Source organism: Notamacropus eugenii, chromosome 1 (genome assembly GCF_028372415.1).
Source record: "Notamacropus eugenii isolate mMacEug1 chromosome 1, mMacEug1.pri_v2, whole genome shotgun sequence".
Lineage (NCBI taxonomy): Eukaryota > Metazoa > Chordata > Mammalia > Diprotodontia > Macropodidae > Notamacropus > Notamacropus eugenii.
This window is the reverse complement of record NC_092872.1, coordinates 253,457,165-253,471,041: the sequence shown is the minus strand read 5'-3', so window position 1 is coordinate 253,471,041 and position 13,877 is coordinate 253,457,165. Positions and strand designations below refer to the sequence as shown.

Here is a 13,877-nt window from a genome sequence, read left to right as displayed (position 1 = left end):
GGAACAAGGACTGTTGATGAGGCTGGAGCTACAGCCAAGAACAAGACGCAAAAAGAAATAAAAGAGAACAAGCATGTTCTCAAAGCCCCACTGACCTTTGCTACCACCCCACATTCAATCCAACATGGACTAAGTTTCCACTAGGCAAGATCTAGGCTCTCAAATCAGAAGGTCAAAGAGGTAGCAAGGTGGTGTAGTAGATAGAGCAGTAAACCTGGTCAGGAAGACCCAAGCTGAAATCCAGCCTCCCGAAATTCACTTAACTACTGCCTGCCTCAGTTTCCTCGACTGTAAAACAGGAGGACTGTTGAAAGGATCAAATGAGTTAGAATTCCTAAATCACAGGGCACACAGTAGGCACTTAATAAATACTAATTTCCTTCCTTCCAAAATCTGAACGCCCCACTGCTATCTGTCTCCCTGAACCTATTTCCTCATCTAGTCCACTCTCATATTTGAGGCCTGGACTGGATGACCCTGAGTTCTCTTCTATCTCTTGATACATGATTCTGTGAAGAAGACATGAGAAAGTACACTTTTCCCCCTTCTTTTGCAGACATGGTGTGGGGTGGGGGGCAGCTATAAGACTGAGGCACTCCTGTTTGGTCTCCCTTTTTTCCAGCCTTTTCCCCCTCCATTCCACCCCACACAGGACTGCCAAAATAACCTTAAACGCAGCTGACCCTGCAGCTACCTTGCTCAAAAATCTTCAGTGTCTCCCTCTTACCTCTTAGTTAAGATTGAAAGGTCCTCAGTCCACCAGTTAAAACCTTCCCTAAGCTAACTCCTGGCTCTCCTCCCTTCCTAGTCTTTCTTTTCATATATTCCCTTTCATAGGCTATTTGTCCAGTCAAACTGGACTTCCTATGATTCTTCCATCTTGACTTCCATCTCCAGCCTCTGTGAACTTCTCCAACCCACCTCCCAAGCCTGCCCCCTCCACATCTCCAGCTGCCTGTATCACCACCTTCTTTTGAAGCTTTCCTTCATCTCCTCTTTCCTGCTGCTACCCTCTCCTCTTGCTGGTACTCTTACCAAAGCCCATGGGGTCCTAGATTCAAGTCTGGAATGGACCTTAAAAGTCATTGAATCTACCTGTCCATTTGAGGAATGTGAGGCTCAGAGGGATGTAAGTGACTTGCCCAGGGTCACACAGCAAGAATGTCTGAAACAGGACTCAAATCCAGGTCCTCTGATTCCCAGCTGCAGCACTCTGTCCATTGAGTCACACTGACTTCTTCCTTCTGGAATGACTTTCTATTTACTAATCTATGTCCATGTTGCATCTCCACCCCCATCCCTTTCCTTTTGCCATGTTCCAGCAGAACAAAAGTTCCTTGTGGGCAGGATCTAGTTTGGTTTTTGCCTTTGTATCTCCATTACCTAGCACAGTGCCTTGCACACAGCACATACTTGATACATGCTTATTGATTGATAAGATGTGTACTTCCAGTCTAGTATATAGAACCTTGCACACAGTAGGTGCTTAATAAATGTCTGTTGGTTGATGGGTGTGCAATCTCAGTCTAGAATACAGAGTCTTGCATGTAGTAGATGCTTAATAAATGCTTGTTGCTGGTTTTATATCTCTAGCCTAGCAAAGTGCCAGACACATAACAGTCACTTCACTGATATCTTTTGAGTGTAATTGAGGGTGTTGGGTAGGATGACCCCTCAGCTGGCCGGCCTCTAGCTCTAGATCTATGCTTCCCTCTCTGGGGTGGACAGAAAAGGAGGGGTAGGCCCTGGGCCCCAACATGGGCTTGAATTTGGCTTCCTTTAGACTAGATCTGTGATTTCATTGATACAGGGAACTCTCAGGTAAGGAAATTCCCTCCCCTAGCACAGGTTGACACCTCAGTCACTCAGTAACTTAAAGCCTTGCAGACTTTCCTAGAGGTCTTAGAGATGACATGATTTGTCCAAGCATCACACAGCCCCTGTGTGTCAGAGGCAGGATTTTAACTCAAGTGCTCCTGTCTCCAAGGCCAGTTCTCTACCCACTGGCCCACCCTGCTTCTCCCTGCCCCAGGTCAGAGATATCTAATCTCCCAGGGTCTGAGAGGCATTGTCACCCTCCTCTGCATGGACTAAGGAAATAGAGGGGTCCTCTTCCTGAGGTCACGGCAGAGCTCTGAGGAGTGCAGGGGGAGGAGCTGATGCCCAACAATTCTAGGCTCAGAGAGGACTGGCAGAGGACCAACAAGGATGGAGCCAATCCAATATGGTGGCTCTTATTTTCCACTCAAAATCATTGCAGAGATGGAATAGCCATTAGATACACTCACTGCAGAGCTTTCAAAACCCACCAGGCAATAATCATCCCATTCCATCCAAGCCAAAAGGGAGGAGAAAATTTTGAAATGGAGCAGATTTTCATTCTCATTGAACCTCATTATGGCTCCTGGGATTCAGAAATGGAAGGACGTTGGAGGCTGTCAAACCCAACCCCCTTATTTTACTGAGAAGGAAATAAAGCCCAGAAAGGGGAGGTGACTTACAGATGCAAGGTCTCACAGGGAGTAAGAGGCAAGGCAGGGGTCAAATTCAGGCCTTTGGACATGGTACCACATTGCTCCCTTTTCTGTTGGTATTGGCCCATGACACTGGCCCTTCCACTAGGTCAGTGGCCCTAAACTGGGGTCTGTGAACTTGTTTGAAAATGTATTTTGATGACTATATTTCAATATAATTGGTTTCCTTTGTAATCCCATGTGTTTTATTTTATGCCTCATTCTGTAAAGTGGTGCATAGGCTTCACCAGACTTCCCAATGGGGCCTGGACACATAAATAGTTAAGAACCCCTGCACTTGAGTATGTAGGGAAGTCCAAGGATGCGGGCTCCTGGCACACGTCATTGAGTTGTTTTAGTCATGTCTGACTCTCCCTGATCCCATTTTGAGTTTTCTAAGCAGAGGTGCTGGAGTGGTATGCTATTTCCTTCCCCAGCTCATTTTACAGATGAGGAAACAGGGTTAAGAGATTTGCCCAGGGTCACCCAGATAGTAAGTGTCTGAGGTCACATTTGAGCTTGAGTCTTTCTGATTCCAGTCCTGCTGTCCTATCTACCACACCACCTACTTGCCCCTTTTCTGGCACATAGTAAGAGCTTAATAATAGCTTACCGACTCTCTGCCTTGGCCTGATGCAAGATGGTGAATTGGGAGTAGTGTGAATTAAAGCCTAGAGAAAATTGGGTTTGGGAGCTTGGTGCCATCAGATGATGGTCCAGCTGAATTTCCCACTCCTTGTGTGGCAGAGGGGCACACCTCTTGGAAAGAGTCAAAGAAGCTAAGTTTGAGTTCTAATTTTTCTATTTGCCACCTCTTTGGCCTTGGGAAAGGCATTTTACATTCTAGACTTTGGTTTCCTGATTTGTAAAATGAGATGGTTAAACCCAATAACTTTTGTAGTCCTTTCCAGATATCAATCCTACACTTCTTTCCCATCTCCTGACCCAGCCTGGAGGATAAATGTTTATCCCAAACCATAACCACTGAAACACACAGAATGCTGAACAAGACATCTTTTCCCAGTTCCTTTTGGAAGTGGGTAAACCATCACTCCAGTGTCTAAGACTTTCGATGTTCCCAAACCAATGGTTCCCCTGAGAAGCTGCCTCCCCAAGCCTTGCCCTTCAGGGTGACCCAAGACAGGAAGGTGAGCAGACCTCTGTTTAGATTGGAGACCAGCCACTACTTCCACCTACACCGCCTAACTGGCTTAACTGTCTATCAATTGAGTCACCTTCACATGGAATTTAGGATCAGCTCCATGCCCAAGGACCAGGAAAAAAGGAAGGGTAAAAGTAAACACTCCTGTACCCCTTTCTCTTTCCCCATCCTCCTCCCTCCTCATACCACAAGCATCGTAACAAAGCAAGGCATACTTCAACTATGGCATTCCACCCAAACTCTTCTCATGCCCGGTTCTCAGTTTCCAACTTGGCTGGTCATATGCCAACCTACTCAACATCTACACTAAATACCAGCCTCCTTGAATACCCTCATCTACCCAGAGTCACAATCATATAAAAACCCCAAGTCCAGAGATTCCAGACACACACACACACACACATACACACACACCCACCCTTCCCTCCAAAACTCCACCTTGTATTATATACACATAGGGAGACACTGGAATCGTATTGTCTACAAGGCCATCACTTGGATTTTAATTCTCCTCATTCTAGATTATGTCTGCCACACCAGACAAGTTCCTTACTTCTCTGGGCCCCCATTTCATAGGGTCACAGATCAAGTGCCACCTAGTCCAAACCCATCATTTTACAGATGAGAAAACAGGCTCAGAGAGATGAACGGACTTGCTGAAGGTCATACACATATAGCGAGTGGCAGTCAGGATTTGACAGAAGGGGCACTACTACTAAATTCAGCACTTTTTCCATAGTACTTTGCTTTTTCCCCTTCTTCCTTTATCAAATGAGGGAGAGGGACTGGGTGGTCTCTGAGGGCCCTTCTTGCTCCCAGTCTCTCATGCCCAGTTCTCACTATCACTAGAGAGTAAACATTTCCAGTCTGCCGCATTCATCAGGGCAGGGTTAGCCAAAGAAGGAGAAAGAATGGGCAGCGTTTGACTTCATTTCCAAGCAGCAGATCTAGAGTAGGTGACAAATGAGTGTGGAGGTCCTGCCTGGGGGTATCAAGAGGAACCAAGACCCCCACCTGAGGACCCTCTGTGACTGCCAACTATCCAAACTGGGTTGGGCTTCACACATTCCCTGATGCCCCCATCCCTTTTTCCCTCTGAATTTCTTCCCCCTGACTAGCAGCCATGTGAATTATATGGCACAATATTGTCATGTCATCATCTTGATGTCATGGTCCTCTTTGAGAATGAAGCACAAACACAACAACACTTGTAGTAGTAGGAAAAAGGACAATTTACTGCTTAAAACAGAAATGGAGGAAAAAACCAGGTGACCACTAATAAGGGCTCCTACCCCCAGACTTGTTGTGAGGATCAAATGAGATAATAACTGTGGGGTGCTCATAGTCATATAGGCAAGTAGAAAGAGCTTTGTAAATGTTGTTGCTACTATTATGAACATGTTCACCATCACCATTCTCAGCTGCAAGCCCCACCTCCAGCCTCCAGATCTCCAGGTCAATCTCCCCTTGCTCCTTCACTCAACAAGAGAGGGGTCTAGGGCGCAGTGGACCTTGCTGCAGTTCTTGGGGTCTTGGGACAGAATGGATATCTCGGCCCCAGGAGCATCGAGACCTGCAAACACAGCTTCTCCAGATATGAACCACAGGCCAAGGGGAACATGCCCATGAACGGGAAATCCAACCCTGGAGCTTAACACCCCATTGCCAGAGCTCGTCCTGGCCACGATCCTTTTTTCCTCACTGCCTGGCCTCTTGGACTCCCTATGCTCCCTTCCAAAGGGCCACACTTCTTCCTGGAGGCTGATGACAACATTGTCACAGGAAGGTCACCATGCTGTGGGACTGCTGCACAGGCAAGAAAAAGGAAAAAGAATTCCTTTAAGGGAGGGAAGGGAGAGAACAGGGTTCGTATGACACCTACAATGTGCCAGGCATTGTAAGTGCCTTACAAATATCTCATTTGATCCTCTCAACATCACTGGGAGATAGGTGTTATTATTATCCCCATTTTACAGGTGAGGAAACTGAGGTAGACAGTGGTTAAATGTCTTGTCCAGGATTATACAACTAAGAAGTGTCTGATACTGGATTTGAACTCCTGACCCCAAGCCCGGTGCTCTATCCACTGCATCACCTAGCTGCCTACCAGGAGTACAACCCCCTACATGGGCACACATACAGGTACAATTTAAGGGAGACAAAGGCAAAAGAGGGCTTCTAGACAAAGGACTTAAAGAAAGATGAGGCAATCGGAAGGTTTCATGGAACAGCTAGCACCTGATGGAGCCTTAAAGGAAGAGAAAGGTTTTAATAAGCAGAGATGAGAAGGGTATGACTTCTGATTCAAGCTGGCAAAGAGGTTGAGGTAACAGAATATAGAATGACTTCAGAGACAGGAGCTCAATTTGTCTGGAAGGAGCACTGCAGTACATGAAGAGCACAACCATGAAACAAGGCATTAAAGGTCAATGGGAACCAAATTGTGGAACCCCAAAAGCCAAACTAAGCAGTTTCAGCAGTGGGAGCTATAGAATGTTTCTGAGCAAGAGAGATATGTAGTCAGGCCTAAGTGTTAGAAAGATAAATTAATCTTGGAAAGGGGTAAAGATAGAGAGCAGTTTGGAGGCTATTATAACTAGGGTGGGAAAGAAAAGTACAGGTGGGAAAGGTATGGAGGAGTACAGACCAGCAGGACTTGGGAACTGAATGGATGTAGGTGAGACAGAGGAAGAAGAGTCCCAGACGTCTTTGAGGTTTAGAATCTGGGTGACTGGGAGGAAAAGGGTGCTCTCCCTGCTCTGTAGCAGGCACAATAGTCGGAACCAATTTACCTAACCATGTCAGCCCTGACTGCAGCAACAAGTGGGGAGGGGGATTCTCTGTGTGGCTCTGGGGACCAGGTAACAGAGGGCCATTTCTGGAGCACCACAGTGTCCTGCTAACCCTGCCACACTCATGTGCTCTAATCCAGTCTTCTGACCTTCCACTGGAGAGATCATGTCCTGAGGACAGGCATCGTCAGTGATTTCTGCTCCCACTGGATTTGGGAAATCTCCCTTGCCTGAATGCCATGATACCTGTCAATGTAGCTGATTGACCCCCACACATTCACAATTGGACCCTTCTCAGAATTGGAGAATCTCAGAAAGCCTCCAAGACATCTATTCCAATCTACTTCTGCCTCTCACTGCCTTGGTGATCATAGGGGCCTCTCTCAACCCATCTCTGGATCTATAACAGGAGATGATCTCCTGAGGATCCTTCCAGCTCTGGAACCATGAATCTCGGAAACTGCCCTGAACAAGAATCCCTTCTACATACTGGGACAAGCAGTCCACCAGGGAGATTTTGCTTGAGGCCTCCAATGAGCAGGAGCCCACCTGCTCCCAAGGCAGCCCCGTTGACTTTTGGGTGGTTCGAGCTGTTCACTACTTACTTCCCTTATTGTGTGCCCAAATGCTACTTAGATGTAGCCCCCACCCATCCCTCCTTGCTCGGTCCTCTAATACTACACAGAATAAGCATGATCCATTTTCCACTGGGATGGCCCTTAGAATTTTTTGTCTGTCCCCACCCTCTGTGATTTATGATGCCAACCATTGTTCCTGAGGCCAGATTTGGTGTGGGTGTTTTCTTTCAAAATGGAAATTATCAGTATTTTGGTTCCTGTGTTTCCACGTGATCATACATGTGTGCACGCACGCACACACACACACACACACACACACACAATTCAGAGAGGCTTTATCAGAGAGAGACCTCTTGTCCTTTGCCCCTTTCCTACAACAATGAGGCATTTCATATCAAGGACCACTGTATAATTGTGCCCTGACATTTCCAAATTCCCTCCCCTTGACTCAGTCTGGTATTTAGAAAACATATTTGATCTCCTTCCCAATTTCCACCCAGCCTATTGAAATTGTTTTATATAACTTTGTATTGGCCAGACAGTTTGGCACATAGAGTGTGGGAACTGGAGTCAGAAGATCGGAGTTTGAATCCTGCTCAGATCTTTACTAATTGTGTGACTAGGGCAAGTCATTTAACCTCTCTTGGCCTCAGTTTTCCCATCTGTAAAATAAGGATAAAATTAGCATCTTTTTCAAAGGTCATTGTATAGAGTGCTTTGCAAATCTTAAAGTACTAGATAATAAGAACAATCACAATAATTATTAATTATTATATCATAATTATCATTTATTAACAATAATTAATATTAATATAGTGGTGATCTATTAAGACAATTAATATTAATCATATTAATTATTGGTGATAATAAAGGAGTCAGGATCAGACCTGTAATATGATTGGCATAGGGAATTCCCAAGTGTGGAAACTCCTTTTCCCAAAGCAGATCGGAATATTTCTTCAACTTCTAGTTTTGGAAAGGTGCCAAACAGCCAGTAGGCGTCCAAGGCAGAACTTGAACCCAGATCCTCCTAGCTCCAAGGTCAACTCTTTATCCATTCTATCACATCCTAACTCTGTATGTCCTTTTTCACTGAGCTGTTCTATCCCCCTATAAATTCCTTGAGTGCTAAGTGTTTCATTTTTGTCTCTGTATCTCTAGTCCTGCACATCTTTTGCTGTGGTTGTTTTAGTTAGATCTCACTCTTCATGACCCCATTTTGGGGTTTTCTTGGCAGAGATACTGGAATGGCTTCCCTTTTCCTTGTCCAGCTCATTTTTTACACATGAGGAAAATGAGATAAACGGTGGGAAGTGACTTGCCCAGGGTCATGCAGTTAGTGTCTGAGGCTGGATTTGAACTCAGGAAAATGAGTCTTCCTGATTCCAAACTCAGTGTTCTGTGCACTACGGAGCCCTCTAACTGCCCCAGTCTTGCACATAGATCCACTTAATGATTGTTAAAGGGACTAGTCAATAGCTCAAGCATTTATTAATGTTCACCGTACTACATGCCCAGCCACTTCCTAGCCCCCTAACCCAGGCAGAGTGGAAAGAACGCTGATCACCAGCAGACTTAAGAGACAGGGCCCAGATCCTGACTCCAGCTCTGGCTAGTGGCAGAGCTCATGGGTTCCCCTGTTTCCTCAACCCCTGCAGCTTTCCCAAGGAAGGGGGCTTTTTATGAATGGCAGAGAATGTGAGCTGTGGTGACTCCCAACAGGGAGTAGATGCACGAACTGGGAGACAAAAGTGCTAATCTACCCCCTTCATTGTACAGATAAGGAAACTGAGGCCCAGACGAAGGGCATGACTTACTGAATGTCACCCTGGTGGTGACATGAAAGAACTAGAATGGGGTTCTAGGTTCTCTGTCTGCACTGCACCAAGGTGATGGGGAATTTAAAAGGAATTCTGGAGAGAAAGAGAAAGAGAGGGAGAGAGAGAGAAAGGGGGGGGAAGAGGGAGAGGGAGATGGAGAGAAGAAGAAGGAGGAGGAGGAGGAGAAGAAGAAGAAGAAGAAGAAGAAGAAGAAGAAGAAGAAGAAGAGGAAGAAGAAGAGAATGATTTATTAAGGAGTTTTTTCTTTTTCATCAATTGGGGGAAGTGAAAGGGAGGAAACAGATTTTTATTAATAGCAAAATTTTAAGTTAAAAATTAAATTTAAAATTCAAAATTAAATTAATTCAAATTAAATTTAAAAGTTCTAAGTTCTAATCCTGGTTCTGCTGTGAGACTGGGTACCCATTGGCCTCTCAGTCTTTGTTGACACGTATCCTCCACCCCCAGAACTATGCAAAAAGTTGAGAGAAGACATGTTTCTTATTCATTCCTCTCCAGATGATTATTGTCCTCCTTCCCCTGAAAACTTAGCCCTCAAGTGCTCCAGAATCTCAGTTGATGAGGTTGAGGATGACAAATACCAAGAAGTCTCCAAAATGGAAACTAGAAACAATGCTAGAGCAAAGATTCTTGAACTGTCACCTGTAAATTTGTCTTATAAAATTTTTTGATAACTATATTTCAGCATAATTGATTTCCTTTCTAATCTTATTATTTAATATTTATGAATTTAAAACTTCGTTCTGAGAAAGAGTCCTTCAGCTACTCTAAACACTGCCCATAAGGTCCAGGACACAAAAAACAAGGCTAAGATCCCCGCATTGGGAGTAAGGAGAGAGGGAAGCAGTCAGGACTTCCAAACCAGCCTCCTGTCAGAACATTTATTCGAATGGGGGTGGGTAGGGGAACAAGAATTAATAATGCAGGTTCTCCATCTGAAGAGGGAACGCTATGTTCAGTGCTAATGGATCCCCAGAAAACCACTCTAGCCTAAGCACTTTGTGGAGGGGTGGGGCTGAGGGTATTATGGAGGTGCTCACAAGTGATATACAGATGAGAAGGGGCTTCCAGTCCATCTGAATAAGAAATATGAGCATCAGTTGAATGAAGGGGATAGGAAGGAATTGAAGATGTATTCAAGTGTCTGATGGCTAGTTATGTGGAAAGGGGCCCAGAGTTCTACCACCTGACTCGCGAGGTCAGAACTAGGATTAATGAGTGGACATTGCAGAAAGTAAGATTTCAGTTCAACAATAGTGAAACCTAACGATCAGAACTGACCCTAAGTGGAATGAGCTGCCATTGGAAGCAATGGGTCCCCATCATTGGAGGTCTTTAATGGGAAGGCTGGATGATCAGTGGTTGGAAACATTGTAGAGAGGATTCCCCTTCATGTATGAGTCAAAGAAGATGACCTCCAATGTCTCCTCCAATGCTGAGATTCTGAGAGTCTATGAAAAGAGCATTAAACAATAATTCTTTGATTTTTTTTTCTCCCTCTTTCTTTCTAGTAATTGGTGCCCCTACCGGCAGTCCAGGCTGGTCACCTTTGTAGCCTCCTGCAAAACTGAGAAGTTCCTTGTCCATTCTCAGCAGCCCTGTCCTCCTGGGACTTCTGATTGTCAGAAGGTCAAAGTCATGTGAGTGGGATCCAGGGGGTATAAGGGACTGATACAAGGGGAAGAAACTCACTGAAGGTCTCTCCGTCTTTCCTGTCTGTCTGCTTATCTGTCTGTCTGTCTGTCTGTCTGTCTGTCTGTCTGTCTCTCTCTCTCTCTCTCTCTCTCTCTCTCTCTCTCTCTCTCTCTCTCTCTCTCTCTCTCTCTCTCTCTCTCTCTCTCTCTCTCTTCCCTAAGGGAAAAGGGAAACCGTCAGGATATCTGATCCTGGATTGGAAGGAAGAACAAGAAACTTCCAGGAAAAGGGAAGCAGCAGGAAAGAGTAGGCTGCTAAGATGAGGCAAAGTGAAAAGAACAGAGGGAAGGCTGACTCTCCAAACCTGCAGGTTTCCTCAGCACAGAAACATGTGTCAGTTGAATCGACAATGGTTCCCCAAAGTCTCCTCCTCTTCCAGGTCCCGGATCTCCCTGAAGCCAATCTACCAGGTGAAACAGAAAGTGCTCATCTCTGTGGTCTGGAAGTGCTGTCCTGGTTACAGTGGGGCTGACTGCCAACATTATGGTAAGGCTGGTCCCCAGATTCTAGGGGATGGGCAGGTAAGCCAGGGAAGAATCTCTAGATGATTAAGCGGAATGCCCCACCTCCATGTGACTTTTTCTGCCTATCACAGCCTACTTCAAATTCAGGGAAGAGGGGAAGAGAAACAGAAGAATCATTTATATATTGCCTACTAGGAGTCAAGAACTGTGCTATGTGCTTGTTACAAATGTTATCTCATTTGATCCTCGTAATAACACTTAGAAGTAGGTGTTATTATTATCAACATCCCCATTTTACAGATGAGGAAACTGAGGAAAACAGAGTTCAAGTGACTTGCCCAGGGTCACATAGCTAGTAGGTATCTGAGGCCATATTTGAACTCAGATCTTTCCAACTTCAAGCCTAGCACTTTATCCACTGCATCACTTAGCACCCTGAGTCTCCTTCCTCTGATTCTCCCTTCTCACATACCTTACATCCCAATTCTTCTATGTAAAGCCATCTCTGAAGCACCTTATAAATGTCAGCCATTACAGTTTGCACTCAAGTTGGCATCACTGACTAGTGTTTTAAGTGAGTTCTTTCTCTATGCCTCGGTTTCTTCATCTGTAAAATGATGAGGAGTCAGAAAAGATGATCACAAAGATGCTATCCAGTTTTAAATTCTATGACCCCCTTCCCTCATTCCTTCTTCTCCCATCAAATGCTTTGGACAATATTTGGCTCTTCCATTCACCTTTTCTCCCTTTTCTTGGCTATGGGAGAAATTCGGATAGTCTAATCGATAGAAAGGTGGACTTGGGAGACATGTAGGCAAAAGCCATCCCCTGACTCTTTGTGTGACCTGCTCAAAGGACTTTAACATCTCTCTATGCTTTTACCTGACCCACCTCTGCCATCTCTCTTGGGCAGACCCTTCACTGATCTCGGAAATGGACAATCACAGGAAAGGGAAGGAGGACCCTTGGGAAGAGGCCCCGGAACACAAAACTGGTTTGGTGCTTTCCTGCTTGGGGAAACTTGGGTCTGTGGGGAAGAGTTGCAATATGCCCCAGGGAGCAAATCAGCGATCAGACCCTGTCTTCTCTAGTAGCTTTTGGGGCACTTCAGCCAGTCAACAAGTAATTATTAGGCACTTATCATGTGTCAGGTGCTGGGGATACAAAGAAAGGTAAAAATAGTCCCTGTCTTCAAGGCATATTGTCCAATGGGGTAGACAACGTATCAAAATTGAGTACATTAAAGATATATATATATGTATGTGCATATGCATATACACATACATACATACATACATATATGTGGATATGCATACACATGTGTGTGCATATATGCATGTGTGTGTGCATACACATATACATACATATGTATGTGTGTGTATATAGTATCTTCATGAGAGGTTTCCATTCCACCTTCTCCCATCTCAAGACTTATTCCAAATCATCCCTTGGCTGTGTGACATTTCAAAGGTTTGAGAGACATAATTTCTGAGTATTAATAATTTTATTAATAATGCCAGCATTTTAATAAAAAGAGGCCTGTGACATTCAGGCTTATATAACCTCGGAAGAGTGGAGGCTCATGGGCATTCAATTCTTATTGGTTAGCAATTAATGAGAGAATGAATATTACAATGAGGGACTGAGGGTGACATCTTGAGGGGCTGAGGGTGACATCTTATCAAAGAGAGCCGATCCCTATTTCCAGACCACCCCCAGCCTTGGACAATCTAGTCAAAGAATTTCTCCCCACACAAACCTGAGTGGAGCACAATGGCTTCTCCACCTGAGTGGGCTCTGAAAAAGACTGTAAAGAAAGTGAATCCAATCTCATTATCAGCAACATCCTCCAGAGGCTAAACATTTGAAAGGAGGACTTTTGAAAAAGTGGGGAATTCTGTATCTCCCCAAATCATGGGTTATTAAAAATCATTTCTCTCAACTTCCTATTGGCTATTTCCAATCACTGAGAGCAGAGGCCATATTTCAGAAACAATACATTCTGCTTCTACTTGTGGTCCCCATTTCTTATCAAATACAAGATGACCAGATGTGCCCTTTGCCCACTACTCCAGGAACATTCTTATAGAGTAGAAGAATTTGGTTCCATTTGGAAAAGTGGCCAAAGTCTGGTAGGGGCCAAGAAGTTATTTCTTGGTTCCCCCCCCCCCCCCCCCCCCAGAGTTGAGTTTAAATGCTAGCCGATGATCCTGGATTAGCAGAATGTGTCTCATGGTCTCTGGAATATCTGCAGCCTCCATTCTAATGATAACTCATAAAACAAGCTCTGGGTAAGAGTGAGGGATAATGTTCTCCCACCCTGAGCTCCGCTATATGGGCTGCATTATAATGAATCTCTATCTTGTAATCAGCTCCTTTTTCCAGAGAGACCATGGAGTTTCGGAGAGCAACTGAACAACATGAGACACTCTTGGAAGACCTTCAGAATGACATCCATCAGGCAACCAGCAATCTTCTGGATTTGCAAAAGTCCCTGGAAAGTAACCATACAGCCAAAGAGATGGAAGCAAATCTAACCAGATTTGGTGAGCAAGGTTTAATCTGGGGTCAAAGTATAGTAACTGGCAGAAGTTTAGCATAGTTTCTACTAGTTAGCACAGTGTCTGTCATATAGTAAGCACTTAATCAGTGTTTATTAATTAACTGATAAGGGAGATACTCAAATACCTTGACAGGAAAAGAAAGAAGTGCTTGATCATCTCTGAGGAAGTATTTGGGTAAGAAGTCTTGGGAAAGGTTATGGAATCACCACATTGTAGAGCTGAAAGACCCTTTAGTATGAACCACATCTGACCTCCAACCCACTTTCCC

General features: G+C 44.7%; 1 protein-coding gene across 1 annotated transcript in view; it reads left to right on the top strand.

Annotated features, from left to right (window-relative positions):
- MMRN2 (multimerin 2) overlaps positions 1-13,877 on the top strand; it is a 46,829-nt gene that overhangs the window by 17,697 nt on the left and 15,255 nt on the right. The window contains exons 2-5 of the mRNA XM_072628564.1: positions 10,398-10,526; positions 10,961-11,067; positions 11,959-12,039; positions 13,418-13,591. Of these exons, the coding sequence (XP_072484665.1) occupies positions 10,398-10,526; positions 10,961-11,067; positions 11,959-12,039; positions 13,418-13,591 (491 nt within the window). The remainder of the gene's footprint in view (positions 1-10,397; positions 10,527-10,960; positions 11,068-11,958; positions 12,040-13,417; positions 13,592-13,877) is intronic.